This window comes from Trichoderma virens, assembly GCF_000170995.1.
Source record: "Trichoderma virens Gv29-8 chromosome Unknown TRIVIscaffold_92, whole genome shotgun sequence".
Lineage (NCBI taxonomy): Eukaryota > Fungi > Ascomycota > Sordariomycetes > Hypocreales > Hypocreaceae > Trichoderma > Trichoderma virens.
This window is the reverse complement of record NW_014013657.1, coordinates 1,751,444-1,764,575: the sequence shown is the minus strand read 5'-3', so window position 1 is coordinate 1,764,575 and position 13,132 is coordinate 1,751,444. Positions and strand designations below refer to the sequence as shown.

The window sequence follows — 13,132 nt, the reverse complement described above, 5'->3', positions numbered from 1 at the left end:
AAGAGATCTATTTGAAGCTTATTACATAGAAGTTATATTTATGATGATGATGATGACAGGGCCTATAAAGTTGTAACTGCTGGTTCAATAAAAGTCTATACCTCAACCTTTGAGCAGCTTGTTGCATGATGCAAATGAAGCTATCTCTCTATCTTAGGAATCTCCTTTACCAAGGCATTGCTACATAACCTCTTCTCTTTTATACATTTAGCCATTGAGTATAATTCCTAGGTTGAACAGTGCCAAATTTTTGCTCTAAGAATTTCAAAGAAGATTGTATTTTATACCCATACGGGCTCGTATGAATATCATATAACCACTTACCAGCAATGAGTGGATAGAAGAATAGTTTGATCGCAATGTGTCCACATGAATATGGTTACCTTGTATTTTGAAAATGACATGATCGCAGCAATTTCTTGGAGAAACAAGGGCCGAAATGAGGTGAATGAGATGAATGGCTTGTCCTAGGCATCAAGTCTCGTTAGGACTGATGCTACGTTGCGTAAGAGTCTGTCGTGCCAACTATACGAGAAGTTGTGTGCTCCATATGTGCAGCTACTACCTATTCGAGCCCAGTCGCCAAGTCATTTGACATGTTTGTTGTGGGTTTCGTTTCGTAGTCTATCAGGCATATCTACCACCTGAAACAATTACTATAGACACTCTCCCAATCTGCAATCCAAGTATAGAATATATAGACTACCTTTAGAGGGATGGTAATGTCGAAAGTGCTAGCAAGGAACTCGATACCCCATCTTCTTTCTCCAGATGAAGCTATTATAGTGCTCGATAATATTAGGCCCCCCATGGTTTATTACTCCAATTCCAAGAACCTTATGCTGGCGGGTCTTGTCAACGCTGCAGGCAGGGGTCCCAGGGCAGCAAAAGAGGCCCTGGTAAGATCTAGCGGTTTGCTCGTAATATAAGCCAGCATCGGCCGTCTGTGCGAATATCTCCGCCATTTTAATTAGACAGCGGCAGCTTAGCTGTACTTGGCGTATAATCCCATTAGGCTGGCTGGGTTTTTATATTACTATGTGGTTTTTTTTATTTTTACTGGCCCCGGACCTACCGAGGGGGGCGAAGCAGTTTGGAAACTCGAAGCGGAGCAGGGATGGGCAAGAATTACTAGGGACGCGCAGTCCGAGATTGATTAATCCGCAGTATCCACAGGGAGAGCAACGGGCTGAATACCACAAGGAGAGCGCTGGTTTTGCGGGATACTCGGGAAAATTATGGATGTGGTATATAGGAGAGATACTGAGTCAATGTGAATAAGAGTATGGATGTAGAAGTGCACACCTTGTATCATATGACGGGAGAAATGACGATGTCCACTTTTCTGATACGTGGGTTATGGAGTCACTGGAGTCGGCCGTGACGCAGCCTTGCCACTGATATATACTCACGGACCGAAAATAGAAGAAGAAAAAATATCATTAAAAAAAGAAGAAGAAAGAATTGACACGGAAAGACCCGGCTGGCAAACAGTGCTTTAGAACATGCTAGGTCAACGGCGGAAGCATGTGCTTGATTATGTGGCTTGCAAAAGGACTGGTGAGAAAATAAAAGAGCAGACGCGACCCTGGCTTGGCTTGTTACAGAGTATTTTTAGAGTAGCTAGCCCAACTAAGCAAGTGTGTGGGTGTATGTGCTGTGAAATCCATGTAGAAACTTCTCTTGGTGTTTCAAGCTACGTGTGTGTTGGGTTATGTTGATTGTAGAGACTTGTCGCCATGCTAATGTTCTTACCCAAAAGATCAACATGTCCCTTTACGGTATACAGACAGACAGCGATTTGCTTAGAACGATCAAGACAATAAATATAGAAGCAACTGATTATAATAACAGAGTCGTCTTTTTGATATGAAATTCTTATTAATACCAGTTCCCTGCACTCCCTATTTTTAGCAGCCAGGGGGTCTTGTCATCTCAATCTATCTGCATCAAAGACTGGGTATCCTGCCACACACAATGTTACCCAAGTCTCAAGCAAAACAAATCAAAATTCTGCAACAAAAGAGATGAGAAAAAATCCGGAAAAAATACACACGGCCCGATACAGTGCGTAGCAACCTTCTTACTTTATTTTAAATCGCCCCTTGTGAAACGGGCAAATGATGACGGTGGCTATTGTTTTGCCCAAGATGGGTGGGCAGGGCTCTCTCTCCAAAGGAAATTCCGCCGAAAAGGCCCGTTTCTTTCTTGTAAGCTCACGTCCCTCCGTCGATATAGCAAAAGTTTAAACCTGAGTCGTTTTTTTAAAAGCAATTTCGAAGAAAAAACTGGTTCTTTCGAAGGCTTCGAAACGGCGCCACAGAATCATCAGGGCGGGTAGCACCACTAGAAAAGGAAAGCCACAGCATTGGTGGCTTCTCGTCCACTTTATTGTTCCTTTTCTTTGCGGCGTTTCTTTCTAGACACGAAAAACCTGGGTTTTTGCGTCAGTGGCAACTCTTTAAAAGAAGCCACAGCATGGTTTGGCAGATGGAGGCACCCACGAATTGTCCGAACTAAACTTGTCTTGTAGATGGTTAAAGCATTGGGCAAGTTTCCAATGCTTCCAAAATGACTTCAAGTTTTGTCGACGGGGGAATACATTACAGCGCACTCCATCCACTTCATGACCCCCAACAAGCGCTATGGCCCGGGGAAATACAGCGCATGCCAGCTTGGAGCTACAGCGGTGGAGCAGGACGATACAATGTACCTCGACCTGCAGCTTTGGGACGCACTGTGTGCCGCTCCGCAGGTACTTGTGGCTCGGGAATCTGCGTCACAGTGCGTGGCTGTCACATCTCAGTGATTTAATATCAAAGCAATCAAATGCAACGGGGTATTTTTAATATCCAGCATGATAGCGAGGGAGATCTATGCCAATGCGCAAAAGAAAGGGGGGTGCTGTTAATATACTACAACAGTAACAAGGTACAAGGTAGTATATCCGTATAATACTCCGTATATTACCACCTAAACAGCGAGAGTTATTCCCTTGCAGCTGTACTACTACTCGTATACAGTAAGAGGTATCTTGCTCTCAGAGTACGCGCATCCTCGGCCAGTCACCAGTCATCATGATGTATCCCCAAGACCCGCAGCAACTCGCACAAGCACAAGCACAGCGCAATCCTGCAATGAAGCCGCTGCCCAATGACGGCGCTACAGAATGACGTTTCGAGATCCATACTATGTGGGTTCTTTAGCGCCATGCGAGGGACCCTTGTGCCGCAGCCTCTGACGTCACCCTAGTCCATCCCAAAAAGCGCGCTAGTATCAGAGAGGGCTAGTGCTTCGACGGCAAGAAAAGCTCCTCCAACGCGCCTTCTTGCGTATGGGATGCTGTCCTTGTTTTTTTGAGGATGCAATTGAGTGGCTGAAATCCGGTTTGTTGTTTGAATTGTTCCCTGGCTGGTATCTTTCGCCGCTCAAGATACATTCGTAGCCTGTATAGCTCATCTTGGCAATATACTTGTAGCAGCACTGTAGTTGTACGTACATACATGACACTCCATCGCGGGCGGAGAATTACAGTACAGTACATAGCACAGCACACCAGAGGCGAGCTTCAATCAAAGCAAATTCCTGCTAACAAGGCACTAATCCCACCTCTCAATCAAATGCCAGGCGTCCAAGTCCCACAAAGCCCTCGGCATGAATCAAAACCACCTCTCCCATCTCCAAATACTAACCGCAAACAGGCCGCCAACGACAAACAAAGCAGCAAGAACCGCATTAACTCAGATGGCAAACGGCGATCCGATGCGATCCGATGCATCTTGCTAAAATGTAATGCCTTTTTTTCCCCTCCCCTGAAGCACTTGTACGCTTCCCCTGATTCGCCCCCCCCCCCCCCCCCCCCCCCCAGTCTAATTCCCACTCCCCCTTTCGCCTTCGCCAGCAACCCAACCCCAACTGCCCGAAAGAGAGAGGCTGAAGAGGGAGGGCAGAGGGCAAAGAAGAGAGTGAGAATCTCTATTCTCGTATATGCTGTGCAAGCTACCTCCCTTGCCAAGTATTAATCTACACTCTACAGCAATCCTTGCAAAGAGTGCGAGCATTTGGACTTCTCAGACAGGAAGGTAGAACCTCTTGTTCCGCCCGTTTCCCTCCCTGTCAGCGGCATAAGAGAAAGAAAGAAGCTTTTTCGGCCCACAGCGCCGTTAATGCTTGATTATTATTTTTGGGTCATTGTTCAGGTTCATCATTGAGATGATCTCTGTCCTCATCAGCTGTGTTCTTTAGCTGCTACTAGCAGCAACAGCCAGTCCGGGAGAGGTAACCCGGCGACCCACTGAGTGTATTCTAGGCAGAAATATATACTAGTATTTAGTTGGTGTAAGTTGGTATTAGCAGTATCCAGCGGTATCCTGCGGTACAACACACATACGGGGCTGGAAGTGGCTTCCCGAGCGAATAAGGGAAAATACACCAAGCCAAGGGACCTTTTTTACCAAGATTTTCTTCAGCCTCTCACAAGGCACAAAAAAAGAAAAAAGAAAAAAAGCATAGCCCCCGACGTCACTGCTGCAACCGTAGGGAAGGGCATCCCAAAAACAGCCCCCTTTTCGACACCTTTTTGACGAAGAAAACCAGGACGGCAAAAGCTTGTTTTAGATGCACGCCCCCAACCCCTGTCCGTTCGTCACGAGCAAAGAAGAAAAAAAAAACACTGTATACTTGGCCTCTGCACCACACAAGTACACCGTATGGGCGAGAGAGCTACCTGGTTTCATGTACCTTTTTTCTGCTAGGCACTGCTCCTAGTTGTTGATTGGCTGGTAAGTTTCTTCATTTCTATTTTCTTTTTGGAACCGTGTGGATAACCACTACTGCAAAGGGCATCCTTCGGCGAGCTACACATGTAATTGGACGCCGAGGTGCGTCGTTCCGTCATGCTATGTACCAGCATTATCCTGGCCCATTGCACGCGGCAGTTCAACATCTCGACAACACCAAAAACAAGATGTAAAAAAAAGAAAGAACAATGAAAGTATTCATCCATTCAGTATTAGAATAACAAGAAAAAGAAAGAGGAAAAGAAGTGGAAGAAGCTTTGGCGCCTGACAGGCACTAATTTTCCCCCCCAAGTTCCCCAAATCCAGCCTCCCGCCCAAAAGAACGTTCTCTGCGCCAACACAATAGCTCTTCACACGACCCCAAGTATCAAACGCCACTTTCGTCGAAGGTCACAAACCGTCCCCTTTGTTTGCGTATGTGTGTGTGTGTGTGTGCCTGTGTGTGCATCTATGAAAAACGGTGACGGGCGTTCTCTCCCATTGTTTGATAACGGAGGGATCTGATTCGTTTGGGCAGGGCTGATAGAACGCCTCTACACGGATAACCTCCGTCACCACATACGTAGAATGCGCATCATAGCGTTGCAGCAAGTATTTCAAACCCTTCAAAAAAAGGTGCTTTTGCCGTATCCGGCTGAATGAACGGCCAAGACACCGAGTAGCTTCATTCCCATCGAGATTTCGAACTTAGCCTCCCACCAGTAAGAGCATCACATGCGCTCTCACATCATCACCAACCTACCTCGACCCAACGCTCACATATGCAACATAGGACATGTACGAAAGTACGACACACACATTCTATCAGCTGTATACTTGCCTCGGCAACAAGGTTTCTGATATGATTCGACGCACATCACCGCCAAATGCGTAACGACGGGCCCTCCAGTTTTGGCAAGGCGGGAGATGCAACTTGGTAACCAAAACCATCCATTCTGCAAAGAGACTTGGGCGATCTCCCTACGAATCCGTTCCTTCTCCTCATCAACTCGATACACGTCCAATCGTCGTGGCACCGTTCGGCGGCCATATCTCGATATCACCACACCTTCTCATCATGCCGTGCCCACCACCTACGTCTTCGTATCAAAATAGAATATAGGAGCCCCCAAAATGTAAGCACCCTGCCCGGTACAGGTAGGTAGCACGGAAACTGATATCACCACCTTCTTCTAACATTCAAAATCATGTCCATCCACTACATCATAATATCAAGATGCCAGCTAGCCAGCCCCCAAAACCAAAAAACCCACCGAGTCGCTTCGCCTCAACCCATGCCCAAAACCTCCAAAACCCTCCAAAACATCCCTTTCCTTACCCACCCTCATAATCTTTCCGTCCTAAAAATCCACCCACATATTTCTCGCCTCCAGAACAAGCCCTTGCACCGTTTAAAAGTTCAACTTGGCATTACTACCCCCACAAAAGCTTGTCCGGTCTTGACAACATTTCTTAATGGGTCCTCCTATACCTGATCAAGCAGTGATGTGTCGACTCTGAAACGCGCCCTCCATTCCCACTCAAGCAAATGATCGGCCCGCGTACACCTCATCCTCATCCGGATACCAATCCGAATCATGTTCCATCATCGAATCCTTTGTCTAGATTCATACAGTTGCATTCAAACGAGTAATTTCTCGCCTGTGTCTTCACCGTATAGTTGCAATAAGATAAGCTGCAAAGACAGTCAGAAGAAAGAGCACGATTAAAAATCAACCATTTTCGTTTTTTTCAATCATTCCAAATCATCCCTGCTCCATCTTTGCCTCGCGTATGCATATCCCTTTTTTTTTCTACTGGGTAGCGTAGACATCAGCTTTAGCCTACATAGTACGGTGTGCAGAGAGCTTACATGTAAGCGTGGAAGCTAAGCAATTTGCCAATTCCCTAGAAACGCCTCTCCCGCAAGTTATGTCGATCCTCGTTAAAATCGCAATCACAAGACAAGAACTTTGATAGCATTTGATTCGGCGCCTCCGCTCAACTTCATCCACCTCTTTGGGGCAGCAGCGCCGTGATCGTCGCCCTTGGAGATTTGGTTGTTCAACTCTCCTGAGTTCTCCTTGCCTCCATGGAGTCGACCGCCAATGCACCATGAGTCGTGTAGAAGCAGTAGGCAGAGGGATCATCAGGCACCATGCACAATTGTGCTAAGAAACAAACCAAAACACTTGCAACAGAATTGAGAATGAATTTCGTGTATTCAACCAAAAACCACAGTGCTATCGAATGGGTATATCATCACCGTGAGATAGGGCCTATTTATACAATACTAAACCACCACGCGAAGCTGCGCGATTGCCATCCTTTCCTTCCCTCCCAACTGTGCCTGTTTTCGTGATGTATCAAGCTCCAGTTGCTTTCCCCCCGCAATCGATAATGAAAGCCAAGTAAGGAAGGCTAAACGTAACACAAACTCGATCCTAGGAAGAATTCCCCTTTGAATAATGGAAAAAATCCCACGCCCTAAACGCCAGACTGGAAAGATCTCGTGTATCCCATCGTTCCAGTCGAGTTTCGTAGTCCAAGGAAGCCGCCATTCCAGCAATGACAAAGGAAATAAAACAGTTGAAGGGAAAAGACAAATGAAAAATAAATAAAATAAAGGCATCACACGCCAATCAAGTGGTCTCCTGGTGTGATACCGATTCTCCAATGCGTTGCATTGGTATCCCTAACAGGCGGCAGAAATCCATGTGCATATGTGGCCGCGCCATCTCGTCAAGAAATCCTGGCCCCCTGATTCTTGTAGTCCCACATCCTCTAAAATAGTGTCATGAGATGAAGTCGTCGTCTGATTATTGTCCCAATTAAATCTTAGTAATGATAGTCAATCCTTCAGCCGCCACCATCCCGCAACAACATCTCATGCATCTTCTATGCTGCTACAGATGATCAAAGTGCGGAGATGAGTGGCTGAAAGAAAATAAAAAAATGCTGAAGGGGTGGCCATACAAGGCCGCAGTCGTAAAAATGTCTATTGATACAACCGAAAGAAAATCAACAAGGGCGGCTTAGTCTGAATGGTGGTCTTCTGAGCCAGCCTCGGATCGAGCATCGCCTCTGTGGACTTTTCGGTGGCGTCGCAAGTTGGAGACAACAGAGAAGTGGCGCCCACAACCCTCGACTTCGCAGGCGAAAGCTAATTATGAAAATGAGTTTGGGGTTCTTCACAACTATAAAATTTGGTATCGAGTACTTACGCTTTTCACCTGTGTGGCTGTACATGTGTGTCTGAAGTGAGCTTGGTCGTGTGAATCGCTTTTCGCAGACCTTGCACTTGTGCTTCTTCTGGGTGCTGGATGAGACCTTGGAGCTGAACTGGCCCATCATGGACTGAGGCGCAGGGGGGAGCGATGTTGACAACATTCCCTGAGGTCGAGGGAGCGTCCTCGAGCCGACAGATTCAATGTCCGAGCCTGCAGTTGAGTAGTCGGACACAGAATCGCCATAGTAGGAGCTGAAGTTGCCAGACGACGATATGGAGGAGCTGGTCGAGTGGGTTGACGGGAAACCATATGAATCTACAGAAGATCGATCGTTGCGGTTGCCATAAATGTTTCTTGGTGTCTCTTGGCTCATGGCAAGCATGCCGTGGCTGGCATCAAGGGCTTCGGCAAAGCCTCTGCGGTCATCAGCGTGGACGCTGTTGGGATGCATAGGTCAGTCATCTTGGTTTCATGGTGTAGATGGCGAGGCCGACTCACTGTTGAGAAAATCTCCGCGATGCATCTGATTCGTGGCCAATGGAGCTAAAGGCAGAAGGCCGCACAGGAGCTGGTGCATAGCCCATGGTATCGTACGGAGCAGCTGAAGGGGGCGCAAAGTGGCCGTGGACGGGAGAGGCTGTCGTGGCGTAGGTGGCGTCTGCATACGCAGCAGAAGAAGTCTGTAGGCGGTTCAAGCTGAGTAGATCTGCAGATGCGGTTGGGTGAGCAACGGTGAAGCACAAAACGATTACCATACAGGGTGAGGAGACATACCGGCTGAGGTCGTAGCGACGGGCATTGGAGCATACGACGGTAAAGGAGGTGCGCTGGTGGTAGGGGGCCGCGCTGTCAGAGGCTTGGTAATAAGACTGTGAGTGAGAGAAGGCTGTGGAGGGCCGACGTAAAGACTGTTGCCGGCCACGGCAGCTGTATGAGGTGCCGACGGCGAGGACGACCATGGGTTTGAAAAGGCAGGCGACTGGGCGTGAGGCGGATAGTCAAAGTTCATCACGGGCCCAAATCGCTGCTGTTGTGGCGTATCCAGCGTCATGGTCATGGTGTAATGCAGTGGCGATCGATGGTGAAGTGTAGTGTGATTTTGTTGCAAGGCCCAGTAATCCTTTTCTTCTATCTTCTTCTTCTTCTTTTTGTGCAAGTGATGAACAAGACTCTAGACAGCAGAGACGTTCTTCGGGTGATGTGCGTGTGTGTGGTGCGTGGGAGAGGAAAAGAAGGTTTGTTGATCAAATGCGGGATCCCGACTAGAAGATTGCCAAGTCGGTAACACAGTCCTAACGTCAAAGAAGATCCCGTCTGGAGTTGGGAGCGATTTGTCGGGAAGACCAAGGTGGGATCAGCGAAGTCTTAAGTGTGTCCTTGGGTCAGTGAGTTGACGTGCGTCAGTTTTAGCGGGATGCCAGAGGAGGTCCCAGGTTGGTCTGGTGTGACGACTCTGGCTGTGTGGTGCAAAGTGATCGGCAGGCCAATGTCCCTTTCGCAAAGCCCGAGGCGACAGGGTTGCGGCGATGAAGTAGGGTAATGCTCTGGCCCTAGGAACAAGAACCGGCCGGGGAGGGCTGCGGGCTAGTTGAATTAAGTGACGAGCATTTGGGAGAAACCCACAGGGAACCACCAAAACTCCGTTATGGAGCAGCGCAATGGCCAAATCGCGGTGGAGAGTATGGAGAAGGCGAAGAGGAGAGCAGACAAGAGAAGATGCTGGGAATGATAGGGATGACGACGGCTTGGAGAGGGAGAGGGGAAAAAAAAAACAAGTTTGAAGAGTGCTGCGACCTACTTCCCGGTAGGGCTCCAGAAAGTGCGCAGGAGCGGGCAGGGGAAGAATTGAAGTGGGCAAAAGGCGGGTTTGTTGCGAATGCGGCGTTTGCTGTGTCTTTGATGGCAGTCCAGCAATCCAGGTATGGGCTGAAGAGTTGGTTTGAGATTTCACTGGTGATGGAAGAGGGGGAGCAGAAGAAGATGAGGAGGCGAAAGAGAGAATGCTACCTCTATAGCTGATGCCGAGATTGTAGCTGGTTTGTGGCAAGTGTGAGACAGGCGCAAAGACAGAGAGGTACTTTGTATCTTTGAGAAATTGCACGATGATGTACTTGGCACAATGGAATGAAGTCAATTCAGCACCAAGAGGGGGGGAGGAGATGATTTGTGCTACGAGTAAGATGCAGAAGGCGACGAAGGAGCAGAAGGTTGATACGATACAGGTACGAGTACATTCGTTCATTCTAGGTATTCCACTGTGTGCTGCCAGTAGGTACGGTACAGTACAATCCACGAGTACAGGTACCAGCAGACGCAGGTTAGCTGTGTGCTGTCGCCAGGTATGGAGTACTCGGGCCAGCTAGTAGGAGCCATGATGTCGACAGCGAGACAAGCAGAGCCAGCGTGCGTGGATCTGAAAGGGGGGTGGAGATGCAATCTGTGGGACTGGGAAGGCACGACAGGGGAGGTGTGGGAACATGGGTGGGGTGGGGTGGAGGAAGGCAGGAGCAGGCTACAGGTACGAGTACTGTACGTGCTAACTGGTACTAGCAGTACTCGCACTTGCACTTTCAAGTTCGGAGTGGGTGTCTGTGGCAGATTTCGAGGAAAGCTGCAAGTTGGGTGGTCCTGCGTTTGCAGTTGCAACAGGGTGCTACCATGGAAGGTGCTATGGGGTTCTGTTCTATCAAGGTACTAGAACTAGAACTTGCCTCGTCTTGCTCCAACAAATATGAACTTCTGTATAAGAGCTGTGCTGTGCTGTGCTGTACTGTATGTACTGGCAGTGTGGAGTTGGCACGGCACGGAGTACAAGGGCTGGGTACATCCCCTGCTGGCATGCGCACCTGGCCTGGTGTACCTCGTAGCCGTGGCGGCGCGCACTGTCCCGCACGGTACGAGTGCCAACCCCGGGACAGGGCAAAGCAGGGATGTGGCCAAGGTGCGGTGGGGCCAGCGAGAAAATCTGATGCTTGTTGGATAAGGCTACGGCAGTTTGACCAGGGGCCTGCGACAGGTGGATGTTGGCCTTTGCCGCCACTGCGGAGAGAGGCGGACGGCTCTGCGAAGGAGATTATGCAGGGGGGCAGCGAGCAAGAATGCCGAAATGTGCAGAGTTGTGTGTGTGTTCTGCACTGGGGACGTGGGAAGGGTACTAAGATACTGAAACTGTACAGTACTGTATGATCTGGGTAGGGTGTCTATGAGAGAGAAGAAGAAGAAGAAGAAGAAGAAGAAGAAGAAGAAGAAGAAGAAGAAGAGTCATTGCAGGTACCTGAGCTAGATAAGGGAGTTAGTACCTAGGTAATTACAGGCAGAGAGTGAATAGGAACATCTCATGATCTTTTGGCAACAGAAAAAAGAAAAAAGCACCGACATTTGCTCCTGTCGAACAAGACAAGGGAGCAAAAAAGCAATCTGTCTAGCTGAGGGGGAAGCTTGGCCGTATCGGATAGGGTGCATGCCGGGTACGGGGGTGGTTTCAATCAGTTCCAATTCATCCAAGTGCGTTGGCCAGAAATTCCTCATACGGAGTACGAGCCGAGTACTCCGTACGGACCCCGTGCGGAACACGGAGCGACAGGGATCCCGTCCGGGCCGGTGGGGTCCAGCTCTTTGGCCGACCCGGGCGTCGACGCAGTTGCAGCCCTGACGTAAAGGGCCCTCCTCTAGCTCTTCTGGCGATTTCTGGCTACGGTAAAACAGGACGACGGACACAGAGCAGAAAGCACGCCGTCCGGGGTGGGTGGGGATGGGACTGAGAAGGGCTGGTACACAATATACTGCCGTGATCAGAGAGAAGAGATGGGATGCAGGGCGTACAACTGGGTACATACAAAACAAGGCGGAGAGGACAAGATGAGACATGATGGCTGTATGTCAAGGGAGCGTCAGAATGACTGATGACGAAATTCTCATTTTGAATTCAAAGCAGAGACCGCTATAACATGCAGTCACAAGGCGGACAAGTATCAGGGCAAGACATCAACACTTCGATGGAGTTGACGATATACTCCCCCAAAGGGAGGGTCATGGCATCCAGCCTTGTTCTCAAAACGGATGCAGATGGATCAAGGATACAATCACACATACGTATGATAAGCCAAAACGGCCATGTTTTTTTTTCGCTGCACCCGCAACGTTCTGAGGTGAGCAAATACGCTCGCCTGCGGGGAGAGGGGGGCGGCTAATACCAGCAGCCAACTTTTGCGCCTATGACCGTTTCGGTGGATCTCATCACGATAACCTCCACCATCACCACACCTATACACCTGCGTTGGCTTTTTTCGCTGTGTGTGTACTATGTAATGTGCAGTGCTAGCTGACGGACGGCTCTGCCTTGCCCTTTCCCCGCGCCAAGGCTGGACGGCTTTGGGACTTCCCCCATGCAGTCCATGTGTTGATGAGACAAACGGCCAAGTCGACCCAAGCTGGGCCCCCTCCTCCTCCCCAAACCGGGCTGTCGGAGGAAATGCCCGTCATCGTCATCTCATGGGCGGGTTGCAGCATCTCAAGCAAGTTTTTGGCCCTCGACTTTCGTCATTGTGCTCAAAAGGATGGGGCTCCAACAGCTGTATCTTGGCAGGCTGATTGCAGATTCTCAGCCTCCATGCATCACAGCTACGCTACCCGTGCAACGGTACCCGTGAACCATGCCTCCACCTCTCTTTATTTTCGCTGCACTATCCTATTTGCCTATATCCTGCTCGTTTAGGTACATGTATGTAGGGGGCGAGCTAGGTAAGTCTTGTACGACTTCATTCACTTCTCACATTTTTTCTTTTTTTAATCCTCTGAGCATGTACAAGTATTTGTCGCCCAACCCGCAAATGGAATTAATCCCCCCCGGCCCATTTATCCTTGGGTGCCTTGGCTGCCTCTTTTTTCTCAAATCACAATTACACATTACTAGCAGCATAGCACCAAAGCGCGTCCATACCAAGGCCAGCATGTTAGTATCCATCTGTTGCGGAATATCCTTGCTAAGCGGAACATGCGTCTGAATCCTCATTCGCACGGAAGCAATCCAATACTATCTCCGTCGCCGCTTACCGCCCTCTTCAGCGCGCAACCAAAGTCCTAGGAGAGGCAACACAGTGCGTCACATCAGCGCACTGTATTTCA

At 49.0% G+C, this 13,132-nt stretch overlaps 3 protein-coding genes across 3 annotated transcripts; 2 read left to right on the top strand and 1 right to left on the bottom strand.

The window, feature by feature from the left end:
* Positions 1 to 2,571: 2,571 nt before the first annotated feature.
* TRIVIDRAFT_207465 (uncharacterized protein) lies at positions 2,572 to 3,157 on the top strand (the record flags this gene model as incomplete). Its single annotated transcript, XM_014094466.1, has 3 exons — positions 2,572 to 2,784; positions 2,932 to 2,938; positions 3,024 to 3,157. The coding sequence occupies 3 exons, from the start codon at positions 2,572 to 2,574 to the stop codon at positions 3,155 to 3,157; spliced, it is 354 nt and encodes a 117-aa protein (XP_013949941.1).
* Positions 3,158 to 7,813: 4,656 nt separating this feature from the next.
* Positions 7,814 to 8,763, bottom strand: TRIVIDRAFT_56218 (uncharacterized protein; the record flags this gene model as incomplete). Its single annotated transcript, XM_014094465.1, has 3 exons — positions 7,814 to 7,941; positions 8,003 to 8,445; positions 8,507 to 8,763. The coding sequence occupies 3 exons, from the start codon at positions 8,761 to 8,763 to the stop codon at positions 7,814 to 7,816; spliced, it is 828 nt and encodes a 275-aa protein (XP_013949940.1).
* A 1,347-nt stretch (positions 8,764 to 10,110) lies between these two features.
* Positions 10,111 to 11,291, top strand: TRIVIDRAFT_207463 (uncharacterized protein; the record flags this gene model as incomplete). The annotated part of the gene is made up of 4 exons (XM_014094464.1): positions 10,111 to 10,230; positions 10,281 to 10,526; positions 10,559 to 11,126; positions 11,185 to 11,291. The coding sequence occupies 4 exons, from the start codon at positions 10,111 to 10,113 to the stop codon at positions 11,289 to 11,291; spliced, it is 1,041 nt and encodes a 346-aa protein (XP_013949939.1).
* Positions 11,292 to 13,132: the final 1,841 nt, after the last annotated feature.